This window comes from Leiobunum rupestre, chromosome 11 (genome assembly GCF_980474605.1).
Source record: "Leiobunum rupestre chromosome 11, qqLeiRupe1.1.hap1, whole genome shotgun sequence".
NCBI lineage: Eukaryota > Metazoa > Arthropoda > Arachnida > Opiliones > Sclerosomatidae > Leiobunum > Leiobunum rupestre.
Window position 1 is genome coordinate 25,380,945 of NC_143394.1, and position 15,386 is coordinate 25,396,330.

General features: G+C 34.6%; 1 protein-coding gene across 5 annotated transcripts in view; it reads left to right on the forward strand.

The window, feature by feature from the left end:
• LOC149922037 (thrombospondin type-1 domain-containing protein 7A-like) overlaps positions 1-15,386 on the forward strand; it is a 99,070-nt gene that overhangs the window by 20,758 nt on the left and 62,926 nt on the right. For all 5 annotated transcript variants that reach the window (XM_090163218.1, XM_090163220.1, XM_090163217.1 and 2 more), the window contains 3 exons: positions 5,650-5,773; positions 9,113-9,429; positions 11,878-11,977. In XM_090163218.1, coding sequence (XP_090019344.1) covers positions 5,650-5,773; positions 9,113-9,429; positions 11,878-11,977 — 541 coding nt within the window. The remainder of the gene's footprint in view (positions 1-5,649; positions 5,774-9,112; positions 9,430-11,877; positions 11,978-15,386) is intronic.

Here is a 15,386-nt window from a genome sequence, read left to right on the forward strand (position 1 = left end):
ACAGAACACAATAAATATAAAACGTTCAGCTTAACTTAATTATTAATTTAATTAAACTCATTTATAAATTTTATAAATTAACTTGAAATATCGTAAAGCCAATAAAAATAATATAAATTTCCTACAAATCACCCATTTTAGGGATAAAAAAAATGAAACGATTCCAAATACGTACAAAACTCAATTTTCATAAATAGACAATAGTTTTGAAATTAAGTTGGCTTATGGTAAAAATTAGAATAATTTAGGAAATTCTGTTAAAAATTAGTACAATTGGGGAAAATTGGTTAAAAGTTGGTATAATTTGGAGACTTGTTAATGTTAAAAATATAGAATTAATTAGGATACTTTTAAAATTGAAGAGATAGAAAGGCAATTACGAACGAGATGATGATTTAAAAAAAAATAGATTTTTCAATGAACTGTAAAACGCTTCTATAGATGGCAGCCTTGGCTCAAAAATTTATTTTCCTTAAAAGGTGTTATACATTCGATAAGCAGTGACGAGAATTCCCGTCAATCAGAGTAATATTTTATTAGTATATCTCAAATTTTTCTGAGTTTTCATCAACATACCAAGAAACAAGATCCCCAATGCAGAAAACTACGCGAAAACGCGCCGGTGTCGAAAAACGTGCTCATTCGCTTAAAAACTACGCGGAAAACGCCCTTATACGGAAATATACGCGGTAAACGCGCTCGTATGCGGGAAAGTTCCCGGAAAAACCCCCACTACCCAATGCCACACGCGTCTTATATAACAGTTTATCTCTTTAAAGTATTGAATCACTCGACATAATAAAATGAAGTTTAAAAATATTTCCATTCCACTTTAACAATGAATATTCCATGACGTCAAAACACTCTTAAATTTAAATTAACCGCGTCCCCCGGGAAATATTTTATTTTATTTCATATTTTATTTTATATTTTATTTTATTTCATATTTTATTTTATATTTTATTTTATTTCATATTTTATTTTATATTTTATTTTATTTCATATTTTATTTTATATTTTATTTTATTTCATATTTTATTTAACAGGTCTTAAGCCAATAAATGACATACAATATTATCCCTTTACTTCTCTGCTCCCTTCCAACTATCTTGCAATATTTTCAATCCAATTGTATTTGTTTTTATATCTTTAACTTTATTTCTCAGTACAATTTCCCTTTGACAAGCTTCTTCTAACTTCAATTCCCACTTTTTTAAATGCTTTTTTTATTTCGTCCAAATGTTCTTTTATTTCTTGCATATCTAACCACGTCCTATTATACTCTTCCACTATTTCACTAACTTCCTCGAATGAATGGAAATCCATATGACTATAAGTAACAGAACACAATAAATATAAAACGTCCAGCAATGTTAAATGTTAGGTCACCAGAAAGACCCTTTCCTCTTGTTGTTTCTATTTCAGTGGAAACGAAACTTGGACTTCAAGACGCCCGCGTCTTTTACGTTTATATGGATTATTCATGACGGTTCAATTTTGATATTATAAATGGACACGTATAGTAGGGAGCTAGATCGAGAGTGTGGGGGATAAAAAATTAATCTAGGTGAAAAAAAATATAATAAATAAATACCGATTCAATATACGAACGAAACTTAATTATTAATTTAATTAAACTCATTTATAAATTTTATAAATTAACTTGAAATATTGTAAAGCCAATAAAAATAATATAAATTTCCTACAAATCACCCATTTTATGGATAAAAATGAAACGATTCAAAATACGTACAAAACTCAATTTTCATAAATAGACAATAGTTTTGAAATTAAGTTGGCTTATGGTAAAATTAGAATAATTTAGGAAATTCTGTTAAAAATTAGTACAATTGGGGAAAATTGGTTAAAAGTTGGTATAATTTGGAGACTTGTTAATGTTAAAAATATAGAATTAATTAGGATACTTTTAAAATTGAAGAGATAGAAAGGCAATTACGAACGAGATAATGATTTAAAAAAAAATAGATTTTTAAATGAACTGTAAAACGCTTCTATAGATGGTAGCCTTGTCTCTTACCTATATTTACATATTGGTATTGTTACAAAAGGTTCTTTTAAACGTAACTTAGTACACTAATTAAGTATTTTTAATTTACCGTAATTAAAATATAGGTAAGTGGTTTTTATCTTATTTTATACCTACGGAAGGGATAAATAAATTAAAGCAATACAATTTTAGAGTTTGGAGATGGGTGGAAAAAAAAGGCTCTTCGTTTTTCCAACTGCTTTTCTGATGTACCCAAAAATGGACCAAATTACCAAAAGTACCCTTAAAACGACCAAAGTCACCATTTTAGGCCCTATGTACCCCATTTCGGACCAAAAGTACCCCAAACTGGACCTATTAGCTTTATTGTAATGTTAAACTCCCATAGAGATTCCCCTAAAAAGAAAAACTTGCGGTCCAATTTTGGGTATATGAATTATTTCGGAGAGGGAATCCATGTTTTAAATTCAAATTAACCGCGCGCCCGGGCAATCCGCGCCTCCCAGGTAATCCGCGCACGCGCGCGCTATCTTCCTGCCTAGGTTATTAATCATACAACTTACATAATTTCCACTTATTTCGTACGATAAAACGCGATCGAGATATTCGTTTTAAGAAATACTCGTGAGATTGGTTCAAGTGCCAAGCGTACTACAATGATATTAAAATGAAGTTAAAAAATATTTCCATTCTACTTTAACAACGAATATTCAATGACGTCAAAACACTCTTAAATTCAAATTAACCGCGTCCCCCGGGGTAATCTGCGCACGCGTCGCCTAGGTTATCAATTTTTACATCATTTCAACTTATTCCGTACGATAAAACGCGATAAGATATACGTTCAAGTATCTTTCGAGATAAGCGTAGATAAATGAACAAGTTGGCCTGGACACAATATGTTGATATACGGGAAAACGAATCGTCGCGAGAAATACCCTAAATACATTGACTTTTCGACGATTTTACCCTCATTTCACCCCTTAAATCCCGGACCCCGATCCCGAACCTGACCCCGACCCCGGGACTGACGCCTCGCCCTCACTTTCCTTCTACTAATCCGGATACCTTTATTAATAGTACAGGCATTCTAGCCAAAATTGAAACATTTATGAAAATCTGGTTGTTAATACTTGTGAAAATTTGTTGTAAAGTTGCCCTTTTTGATTAAATATACAAACTCAAACGGCTGTGGTATATTTAGAATAATTTTAAAGTTGCAATACTCAGTCTTAAAGGAAGTATAAAATTCCAAAATGTATGGTGGTTTAACATAAGCTGGGGTGTTTGGCGCTAATTACGTTAAAATCAAGTCGTAGCGCGTGTAAGCAGTCGATTTTTCAATTAAGTGTATAATTCCTTTAATAGCAGTTTAAAGGTGTATTGTTCGACTAGTACGCTACTGTTGAACGTAAGTCACATGAATGTACTGATAGTGTCTTAAGGATTTGTGCCTCCTTTTCCAAATCTAAATAATTAACAGTCTTTAATGGCATTGTTATCGAAAGTTAAATATATCAATTATTTGTAATTTTAATTATTTTGGCAGCCATTTTCCAAGATGGTAGATTTTACCTACCCTGTAGAGCGAAGGAGACAACATAACGTGAAAATACGCCTTCGAATCTATTACCAATCAAATTTTATAATTTTTATAGTGCGTGTCCCGGTCATACTATAGATTTTCCCTATTTTCTTTAATTAGGCTCTACTTTCGGGCCTGATTTTATACTTCCGGTTTGTTATACGATAAAAACCCATAGAAAATTAATTATCGGGAGTGACATGAGCCCAATTTGGATTCATAATACGTATCTATGAGATAAATAGAACCAGAGTTACAAGCATTTGTGTTGATTATGGTCACCATTTCCCAAGATGGTGGATTTTGCCTAACCGGGAGAGCGCGGGAGACCACACCACGTGAACAAGCGCTTCTGAATCTATAAACAACAATTTTTTTATAAATGTTTCAATTTGTTCCGCGTCAAAACATAAAATTCATGTATTATTATAACTATCTTCGTTTTATTATAAAAGACATCTTTTTGTACATCTACTCGGGCCAGTAGCTTAACTTAGGTCTCTGAGGCCCGTCCGAGAAACTCGTTTTGATCCCAATAATATCATGAAGAGTATTTTTCGAATCTTTTGGTGGCCCTGATTCTTTAGAGGCCTTTCGGGGCGCAGTGCCTGAAGGGCCATTATTGACCCCACTGTCTCAGGCTTCTTTACACCCTCGCAACCTAAGAAAGGGAATAAGTCTAGTTCAATTTCGGCAATGATATAAATTCTTATTTGCGAAATTTTGAATTTGACTGGTGGAAGTTTCTGTTTATCAGTGTACTTGCAACTGTTTTATCAACTCGCGTGAATAAAGGCTTTGAAAGCGATATAATGCTGATGTTTTTCAATCGGTTTTTTTATAAAATACGTGAGGTCACGTGTAATTTTTTTTCTATATAACTAGCTGCAGTCGATAAAGGTTTTAGAATTGGAAGTCAGCGTGCGAAATGCTTGTGCCAATAAAGAATACTGAAAAGCTTAAGCTTGAGGCACAAAGAAAAACATTTTATACTTCTAACTTGTTTAATTGATTGATTTTATGGATACACCTATAACACTTTATTATTGTTTAGATAAAATCACGATCTTGATATAATGTTTCAAAATTTAAAAAAGTAAGTTATTTTTACAGTGAGATGGCGGGGGCATAGATAATCAACCTAATTGGGTTGTACTATTCAATGTGATTGGGCTGAGTGCGAAATACTCTTATTGTACTCTACCTAAACAGTAGTATATGCTACCCAACCAAAGTAGTTTTCATGGATATTCTTACAGTCGACTTAAAATTTTTGTATTTTCCCATAGACATGATCAGAGCTCCAACCTCAAATTATGTAATTCATCAGATTACAGGCTGAATTTAAAATATGGGTTTCAATCGGTCTCTTTTTCCTGTTTCAAATGTTATTCAAATCCATTGATAATAAGCGTATTTTCCCCCTGCTAGAACATTTTCTAATGGGAATCGTACTTCCCTTATAACGAATAACTAACCCCAATATCCTCTAAAATCAATGCGTGTATAGCAAACTATATTTTTATTTTGTGTGATAAATTGGTAAACATTATCTTTGAAGATTTATTGGTAATGTTAGTCGTTTAACCCCCCTTTTTGAAAGATGAAAAATCAGGTTCGCCAAAGTGTCATATTACAGGAAGATATAGCAATCGAGCTCAGTTAATATTCGTAAAAAAATAACCTTAATAAATACACTTGAGCCCATAAATAAAAAAATATTGAAAAATGTTAAACTTCTTTACATTAGTTACAAAATCAAAGTGTCTCAAAAAAATAGCACTTCGCAATACGTCTTAAAACCGGTTAGAAAATAAATAACTTTGAAACTATATGAGAGCTAATATTAATATTTTTAGTATGATCAAGAATATATTTCTTTATATTTAGGGAGTAGGACTATTTTGATATCAATACGTATGCGCTTGACATCTAGTTTGAAAAATTCTAAAATTTTCTATAGCTTTTCTGTATTTCTGATATCGCCATCTCTTTACTAGTGGGTTTTAGATTTTTGTAATAATTTTCTTAATGTTTATATATTCTTATTTCATAGCATTTAAAACGTCACGATAAGTCTGCTACGATATCTAATTGCTCTTTGGAATGCGTTGTGGATTGCCGTTTGAGCGAATGGAGCCCCTGGGACTCAACTCAATGCCAAGCGTGCCAAATATCTGGTAGGTTTTAATCAGCACCATACGGTTGATGGTGCTTATTAAAGGGGAACGGATAAGTCGAATGTTTCACTAGAATACTTCAAATTTTGATAACAGCGTGAAACTTCGCAAATTTGTTTCGCACAAATGTGATCGCCGCTATTTGAACAAGCCACGACGCACAACCCTTTAAAAATGACTGTTAGAAGACCGTACTAGCACCTAGTTTCAGTGACAAAAATAGTACTTCCTTCTTTAATTTGGAATTTTATAAATCACCAACGATTTTGTTTAAATAATATTTTAAAATATAGAAAAATTATTGATGTAATATCAGCTAATAAATTTAGCCGACAAATGTGTAGGGTTTCCTACACATATCAACTTAAATTAAATCTTCGTTCCTTTAAAGTCAAAATGGGGAAGTCATCTTTCACGCTTGTGATAGAGGATAGGAATTGGGGTGGAACTTATAAAAATGCCGCCTAAAATCACTGCTAGATGATTGAGAATATCGGACATAGTAAGGAGAAATGACGTCAATAAACGATTTTATAAATGTTTGATAGATAGTGTAAAGCCCATTTTTATTGGACGGCGAACGGAACTTCTATAGTAGTCTCTCAACTTCGTTTTTTAAAATCATATAGGAGGTTGTGGAAGTTAACTAACTAACTAACTATTGTTCTATTTTACACACAAAACAATTCAAGGATCCTCAGAGTCCGGAAGATGTTATAATTTGGCATAATAGCCGAAATATTTGAGGTTGAAGGTCGCACTTCATGTTTCGTCTTTGAGGCAAATTTACCGAATTAACTTGTGTTTTATATCTCGTAGTACATTTCTGAAACTATCAAATTAATGCAGAATCCGCATCTACCGTCAATAGTCATTGCATTTAAAATTTCCGTTTTTGTGTATTTATACCGAATATTATATTGTGATAGAATTTTTTTCAAAGGGATAGCTACGCCATAATTTCCTAAAGTAATAGTGAACCAAAAAATATTAAAGCCACCCCTAAATTTCTAAAGCTATATAATGATCACTATTCATGTGAAAATGTGTAAAGGGATAAACACTTTGAATAATTCGTAAGTATTAATAAAAATTCTTAAAAGGATAGGGATTTCAAACTATTAGGGATGCTATTTCTATAATTACATTTTATTTGAATTATTCCTAAAATGAAAATAAAATAAAATTTCTTAAAGCCCTGGATGGTGTATGTTTTTAATATACAGGGTGTCTCAATTTGCTCGATCAGGCCATTTTTCTCAAAATGTATTTCTGCTAGGGTTCTGAAATTTTCAGGGTTTATTTGTTAGGTATGGAAGGCTTTGGTTACTAAATTTCAGAAAAATCGAACGATTTTGTGCCGTTTTGGAAAATTTATTTTTTCACCGGTATGTGTCACGCAAAATGTTTCAATAGAAAAGTTGTAGGGTATAGTCGAAAGTGTAAAAATAATTTTGGTTCGGTTGAAAAAGACCTATTTTTCACTGAGTTTGGAGGTCGGGGGAAAAAACAAGATGTACGAATTGTAGGTAACATGCATTTCAGTTATAAGATTTCGAAAAATAAACAAATAATAATTAACCCAAGTGACAAATGTTTTTTAATGACTTCTACAAAATGTTTTCAAAAATGCCACCTTCTGATGCAATGCACAAATATGCACGATGTTGCATATTGCGAAATGCTCCCCGAACCATTTCTGGAGTCACCCGGCGACATGATTCGATGATTCTTTGTCGTAAATCTTCAACGCTCGTCACAGGTGTTTGGTATACGTAGTCCTTTACGAATCCCCAAAGAAAAAGTCGAGTGGTGTTAGATCAGGGGATCTTGCAGGCCAACGAACAGGACCAGTTCTTCCGATCCATCTTCCAGGAAACTCGTCGTTTAGATATGCAACCACGTCACGATATTGGTGAGGTGGCGCCCCATCTTGCTGGAACCAGATGCGTCTGTACTCGGCCAGAGGAATGTCGTCCAACACGTTGGATATTTCATTTTGAAGGAACTCCAAGTAGTTTTGACCGTTCAGACGATTTGGCAGGAAGAACGGGCCAATAATTCTGTCACCTAACAGACCAGCCCACACATTTAGGCGAAACTGCACTTGGTGGCGGTGAGGAAATCCCCAGTGTGGATTCTCGTAGTCCCACATATGTTGGTTTTGACGGTTGAAAGGCCCATCTCTTCCGAATGAACATTCGTCGGACATCAGTAGTTGATCGTGAAAATCCTGGTGTGCGTCAGCCATGAGGCAAACCCAATTGCAGAAGTCGAGTCGGCGCTGTCTATCACCGTCATGCAGTCCTTGGTGAAGTGTCGCTCGATAAGGATGAAAATGGTGTCTTTTGAGTCTTCTCCAAACGTAGTTTCGATCCAACCCTAAGTCAAAGCTGGCAGTCCTGACGCTCGCTCGAGGATAGGTGATGAAGTAGGCAAGTATGGTGTTTTCCATGTCGATGTCCTGGAGACCACGACCACGAAACCTCGGATTGATATTACCCCAGTTGTCGTAGTCGCGGACCACTCTAAGAACCGTCGTATGACTTGGTCAGCAATTGGGAAATCTTCGTCTAAATAACTGACTTACTAGAGTAGCATTACGACGACCTTCTCCGTAAAATAATTCTTGCATGTCAGCGCGCTGATCTCGAGTGTAAAGAGGCATACTGGACAACAATCGGCCAAGCTGAGATAATGTTTTAATTTTGAAATGTAAACGCTTTAAATACTACTCGGACAATTGATATTTCACTTTAAAAAACAACAAAAGAAAAATAAGCGTAATTTTTGGTCTACAAATCTTTGTTTGATGATCTTACTCGTAACCACGTCGAAATGGAAGACGCGGTCTTTGTCTACTTTGTCTAATTAGGTGTTGAACGTAATAATTTTCTTTAACAATAACTTTTTGCAGATCTGATTATTAACTACATATCTAAAAGCATAAGTTCCCTAAAATAAATGTATATGTGTGTTGTGATTATGTACGATTGTTTACGTTAAAGGCTATTGCCTGCTAGTACAACTTGTTTTTTCCCTCGACCTCCAAACTCAGTGAGCCAAAATTATTTTTACACTTTCGACTATGCCCTACAACTTTTTTATTGAAACATTTTGCGAGACACCTACCGGTGAAAAAATAAATTTTCCAAAACGGCATTTTTCTGAAATTTAGTAACCAAAGCCTTCCATACCTAACAAATAAACCCTGAAAATTTCAGAACCCTAGCATAAATACATTTTGAGAAAAATTGCCTGATCGAGCAAATTGAGACACCCTGTATATTTGTATATTTAACAAATATGTTTATGTAAAATGTAGATAATTGGTTTTAGGAGCGGCTCGTCGGAATCGTGAAGTACTGCGAGCGCCATCTATTTTAGGGAGGCCATGCGAAACTTTGAGCCAAAGTAAGCCCTGTCCGTACACAGCTTGTTATCATTGGCAACATACGTCCTGGTCACCATGTATGACAGACGTAAATTCAGTGAGCACTTGCGGCTCCGGAACAAGAACCAGGAAAGTAAAATGCCACAGATCCGACGGCATCCAAGTGGAAGATCAAATGTGCGTGACGGTGAATATTAGCGAAGAAATCAAATCGCAAATGTGGATGGATGAAAATTGGTTAGCTACATTCACAGAGTCCAAGGTAATTAAATTTAAGGTCCACAAAAACGTTTTAAACGTTTCCCTAGCAGTTTCATTTAGAGTATATAACCTGCCGGGGTTACGTGCTTGGTTATCATTCCGAGTTAAAAATTCATACACATCCCGTGCATTTTTATACAGACGAGTATTTTCAAATATATTCTGAAGACGATAGCTGCAGTGCTAAGCTATTTTAAGGTGTGTATTAAGACTTTTATAAATTTCCCTAGGAAACTTTCCTCGTTTTATAGTTCTGTCTAGGCTCTTTCATCACCACAAAGCAACAAACCCAAGGGAGCAATATCATTTATTGACATGACATAAGCTTGCTTGATCACATTTCGTGGAAATATAGAACATTAAATTCAAGGGCTATTTCGGAAATACATGTGCAAGTTTCGAACACTTTGGCAACTGGCTAAGCGGTCATGGTCGAAAATGCGTTGTCTTGCATAACCAATTTTTGCAAATTCAAGATTTAAATTCCCATATTATAATGGCGTCAAAGATATGTTATAAGACTAATCTATGCAAGTGTGATTAAAACTAAAATATAGATGGAGCCAAATGCGTTTGAACCGCTACTTCTGGCAGTCATTGAGTTTATGACAATTAGACGGAATGATTGAGTCTATAGGCAAATAATGTAGGTGAAAAGTTAGTGAACGATTAATTCAACAATGAGTTTTATAGGTGAACGATATTTCGATGAATGCGACATATGGGTGGAAGAATATTTAGCGAAAGCCATTTTTAATACGTGATACGAAATATTAAGTATATGGTTTTAATGGTTTCCTCCTATTTTAAAAAGTTCTTAATTTCTTTAAAATAGTCTATTAAATTTCTTGATTTGGTTTTAAATTTCATTACGAGCCCCTTTGGAAAGAGTTAATATCTGAACAAATTTAAATTGTACCGTGTCAAAATTGGTCATATGCGAGCCAAGCTCAACTTGAGAAATGCCAACGAGCCATAATTTCGACCGATACGAATTTGACCTGGGTCCGATTTAAACGAAGATAGATAGGACAATGTCCATTTTGAGATGATTGTAAAGGAGTATAATTTTTTATCTTTATTTAAAGCGTTCGCATTTACACCATTTTCAAACAATGAAACAACAGAAGCCAAGTGACCGTAGATTGAACGCGGAATTTACGGGAGCGTTTTATTTTTCTTTCCGAATATCCAAAATTGCTTCTTGGCCCTTCCAAAGCATGTACTGTCAATGGGTGGCAACTGTATCTCTCTCTAGTGGTAATTGATTGTCTCAAGTTCCCAAAGGCAGGCTAGTGTACTTATTTCCGGTTTATTAGTTTATCTTTAAATGAACGTTACTATTACGACTAATAAGGGATATTGTTTGGATGTTTCGTCAATAAAACTCTTTTCTCGCTTATTACTTCGTGTTTGAAGTTCTTTGAAAATCAGTTCTGAAATGCATTAAAATAACTGTATAAATGTCATAACGAATGCGCGTATCTATATAAACTAAAGCTGTAATTTAAGTGATATTGACTTCTTAAAAACCCAATCGATCAAATCTCTCGGCTGTAGAAGTTTGTGGAAACTTCCTCTTCCGAGAAAGTACAATTATGTTTCTTAAGAAGATTTCCTTTGGATGCGAACTATTTTCTCGAAACAGTTAAGCTTCTCCGTTTGGGAGCTGATTCTTCTAAGAAAATAAAAGTAAGAAAAATCGAGGGAAAAATCTTTTACAATTGGCAAAAAGCTTTTTGTTCTACATAAAATTCATTTTCGGAACCAAGAAGCTTTGCGTGTTAAATTGTGTTTCTAATGATTTAATAATGAGCAACTTCATGAGTTTACTAAAGCTTAAAATGTCTAAAAAAAACTTCAAGTGCACGGTTTATCACTCGGGAATATGACAAAGATAGGTAAAGGACCAAAAAGGTAAAAATACCTTTGACAATTCCAAGAATATGCCTTGCAAGTATTCTCCTCTCTAATTAAAGAGGTTTTACCCCTTGTTTTTGGTTTCCTCTATCCATATAACTGGGATTAACGGTAATAGTGAGTGTAGCGAGCAGTTGGCCTTCGTGGCTTAAAGGGCTTGCCGCCACCCTCTTACGCATTTAACTAAGCCACCTGGAATAAGTATATGGCATTAAAAGTTGCTAGCTAACTTGGGCCTAAGGTGGTTCTTAGAGTATTATATTTTTATAAAATATATATATAAAATAATATAATAATATATATCGCTAATTTAATTTCTTTGAAATGTACCTTCTCAAGCTCGCACTGATTTTTTGGTAAAATTTCACATTAAACTGATTTTGAAAAATATTGATATTAAGTATTTTATTGTGATAGGTACTCACTGTAAACTTTTTACGGCGTAAATGCATATTTATCGTATATATTTATGAGTGTAATAACATCGAAAACAGTGTTTAAATTTGGTAAAATTCATTTTTAATGATAGGAGGAGGAAGCGTGTGAAATTCCGTGTCCTGGAGATTGCCTTCTCACTCCGTGGTCCAAATGGGGAAATTGCCATCGAGATTGCAAGCGAGGAGATACCAGTGAGTTTAGTTTAAATTTGATTCAGAAGACTGATTTACATATTACCTACAAATATTTAAAGTGAAAGTTTTAGAAAATCAATTTGAATGCTATTATTTATACTAGATGACGCCATTTTAAACCTTTCGGTCAAAAGGGAATAAATACTTGCCAATTATTGATTTATTACCTAAAAACACCATCAACATTATTTTAAGCGACAAGCTCGTCGGAACAGGGTGAGACAGGTGGTCGAGCACCCTCGGTCAGGAAATCTAAAGGGTTACGCTCCCCATGTTTATATTTTTCATATATCACATGGAAACTTGGAATTTTAATAAATAAGTAAAAGTATTTAATTTTTAAAAAACATACTACTTAATTAGACTTAACTGGTCGTAAATAACGATTTTTGTAATGTTTTAAATAAACAAAAATGTGCAATTGTAACTTGAGTTCTAAGTAATTAACATTTATGTCGGTTCTTTAATAATCTGTATCTAAATGTTATTAAATACATTGTAGGACTTATGACACTTAATACTCAAGTCTATTAATAGTATCAGCTATGGTCATTATTGTTTCACCATAAAAAAAACAAATGATTACTAAATGGAAGCATTAGCAAGTACCATTTTTCGAATTCAACAGTAAAATAACCATTCCATTTCCTTAACATTCCTATTTCGCTATTGTGTGCTTTCCAAAATTAGAAGTACTATCCCCGCATCCATCGGGGGAAATACTTTTAATTTGCATTCACCTCGTACAAGTTGCTTATTTCCCAAATTTCTTACCATATTTAACAATGTCGATTAAACTCAGTTCTTAGAAATAATGGAACTTCACATTAATAAAATAATTGTAGGATTTAGCTAAATTCAGCTAGTTCAGTAATGCACTTTGGGCATTAGCTATTGTGTTTATCGCTTCACCGTCAAAAACCATATGAATTATAAATTGAAACAATTGGGCTATTTCGTTGTTTTGTGGGCCTAAATCTCTGTGACAAAACATTTTTATTTAGAACAATTTTGCCTCATTAGGACCCAAAGAACACGCCTTAAAATACAGGGTGTTTTTGTGTGCTCGAAAGAGTGATTTTTTTTTTCAAAAACTGTGTTTTCTAGAAAATTGAAATTTGTACTGTAGATTATACGTGCCGGGGGACACTTTCTACCAAAATTGCATCTAAACCAAAAAATATTTTAACGTTTTTTGAAAATTTAAATTTTAACCGCTAGGTGCTATAATAAAATTGTCAACAAGAAAATTGTAGAGCGTCACCTAAAACGTACAAATAGCGTTGGCGTGAAAAACATAGACGTCTTTTTCACTGAAAAATACGACTTGAAAAAGTGACAAGTTGGGCAAGCTAAAATCTCTTTTTATGAATTCCATTGGGAGAGTAGTGTAACTTTATGAAAGTCAGAAATTTGTTAATCTGGTGTTTAATGCAATAAACACCGGTGAAAAATCGAGGAGACAATGGCGAAGAAGGTATTACACGATTTAGTTTCGTAGGATGAAAAATGCGACTTTTTTGAAAAAACAAAGAGAGGTATTATTTATCTACTTACAAACAAAATTTATAAGTACGTTTCGAAAATACCACCTTCGGCTGCGATTCAGGCTTGGGCGCGAACAATCATATTGTCGAAGGCGGCTTGAATCATTTCCGGGGTTTCTTCCCGGCAAGCGCTTACAATTCGCTGCGTACACCTTGTCCTTGACGAAGCCCCAAAGAAAGAATTCCAACGGAGTCAGATCGGGTGAACTTGCTGGCCAGTGTACGGGACCGTTTCTCCCTATCCATCGTTGTGGAAATTCGTTGTTTAGGTAATCTCTCACGGCTCTGTGGTAATGAAGCGGAGCACCGTCTTGCTCGTTGCGTCAACGGCAGTTCGTCAAGTTGTTGTTCTAGCTCATTTCTCAAGAAATCTAAATAACTCTGTCCATTTAGATTTTGCGGTAAGAATCCTGGACCAATTAACCGGTTTCCAACCAGACCAATCCAAACATTCAAGCGCTCAAATTGAAATTGGTAACGGTGTTCATATCCCCAGTGTGGATTTGTGTCTTCCCAAACATGATTATTTAGGTGTTTGTAAGGGCCGGCTCTTGCAAACGAGGATACATGCGAGAATAGCATGTTGCGTTCGAATTTTGGGTCGTCGTGCACGGAATTTAGCAGCCAGTTGCAAAAATCCAGCCGTTGTTGAGCGTCTCCATCTCGTAAACCGTGGTGAAGCGTTGCTCTGTAAGGATGGTACTTATTCCTATGTAAAATTTCCCAAATGCGAGTTTTACTGCAAGCCAAATCCTTACTCGCCGCGGCACAACTACTACGTGGGTATGCGGCAAAATAGGCTAAAACGGTGTTTTCAAAGTCCAAATCCCGCTGACCAGGCGCATGAAATCGAGGTTGTACGTTACCATACTGGTGAAAGTCATTTACAGCTCGCCCTAAAGTAGGTATGGATGGTCTTCTATCTGGATGTCGTTGCTCAAAGATCTCACTCACTCACTCGTCGTAGATTTCTTCCACCTTCCGCGTAGTAAATGGCCACTAGTTCGGTACGATCAGCTATGGAATATTGAGGCATGATTGTTAAGATTGATTACGACAATAATGTTACACAGTATGTATTACAGTTATTTAAATACTAAATAAATTTAAGGTTTTTACTGACCTTTAAACCTGTGGTCTATTTATCTTCTCGCCTATCAGGGTTAAAATAGGTTTCGAATACGACTAGATGCAAACACCGGGATATTAGATTAAAAAACTAATAGGAAAAGTCAATAGCTAAATTGGCCAGATTGTGGTTTCAAAAAGAGTGCCACGCCTCGTCGCCTCATGACCCCCGAAATGTGAAATACTGTATTTCAAAACGATGAATAGGGTGAAACGGTTCGGCACATTGGCCAGCAAGGTCGCCAGATATTATGTAATTTAAATCGCCATTAATAATTTAATTCATTAATTTAATTTAGAGGCTCATTAAACGCGTTATTTTATAATACAGCGATGTCTTTTGAGATAAACTATGCGTTAAGAGAAACAATTTTGTTCATTTCCGCATGACATTACTAGAGTGCTCTCAAGAGTTTCGTCAAAATGGGTTTAGAATTCCATTTGGCGCTGACCAATTTTAAAACAGAAGCAACAAAGATAAAGTTTTAAAACTAAAGGGTTTTCTTAAGTTTTCTATTTAATATATTATATCGTGGCAAAAATAAATCGATAAATTGGATGAAAACAATCTTACAAAAACGGCAAAATCATCTTCGTAGATTTTTAAATTTAAATATAATGAATTAGCTTATATTATGTTTCACAATTTATATTAAGGTAGGAACTATTTGGTCTATCCGGCTTAAGATTTTATTTTGAGAAGCACCTCTTTTGTCTCTTCATTTGAAAAA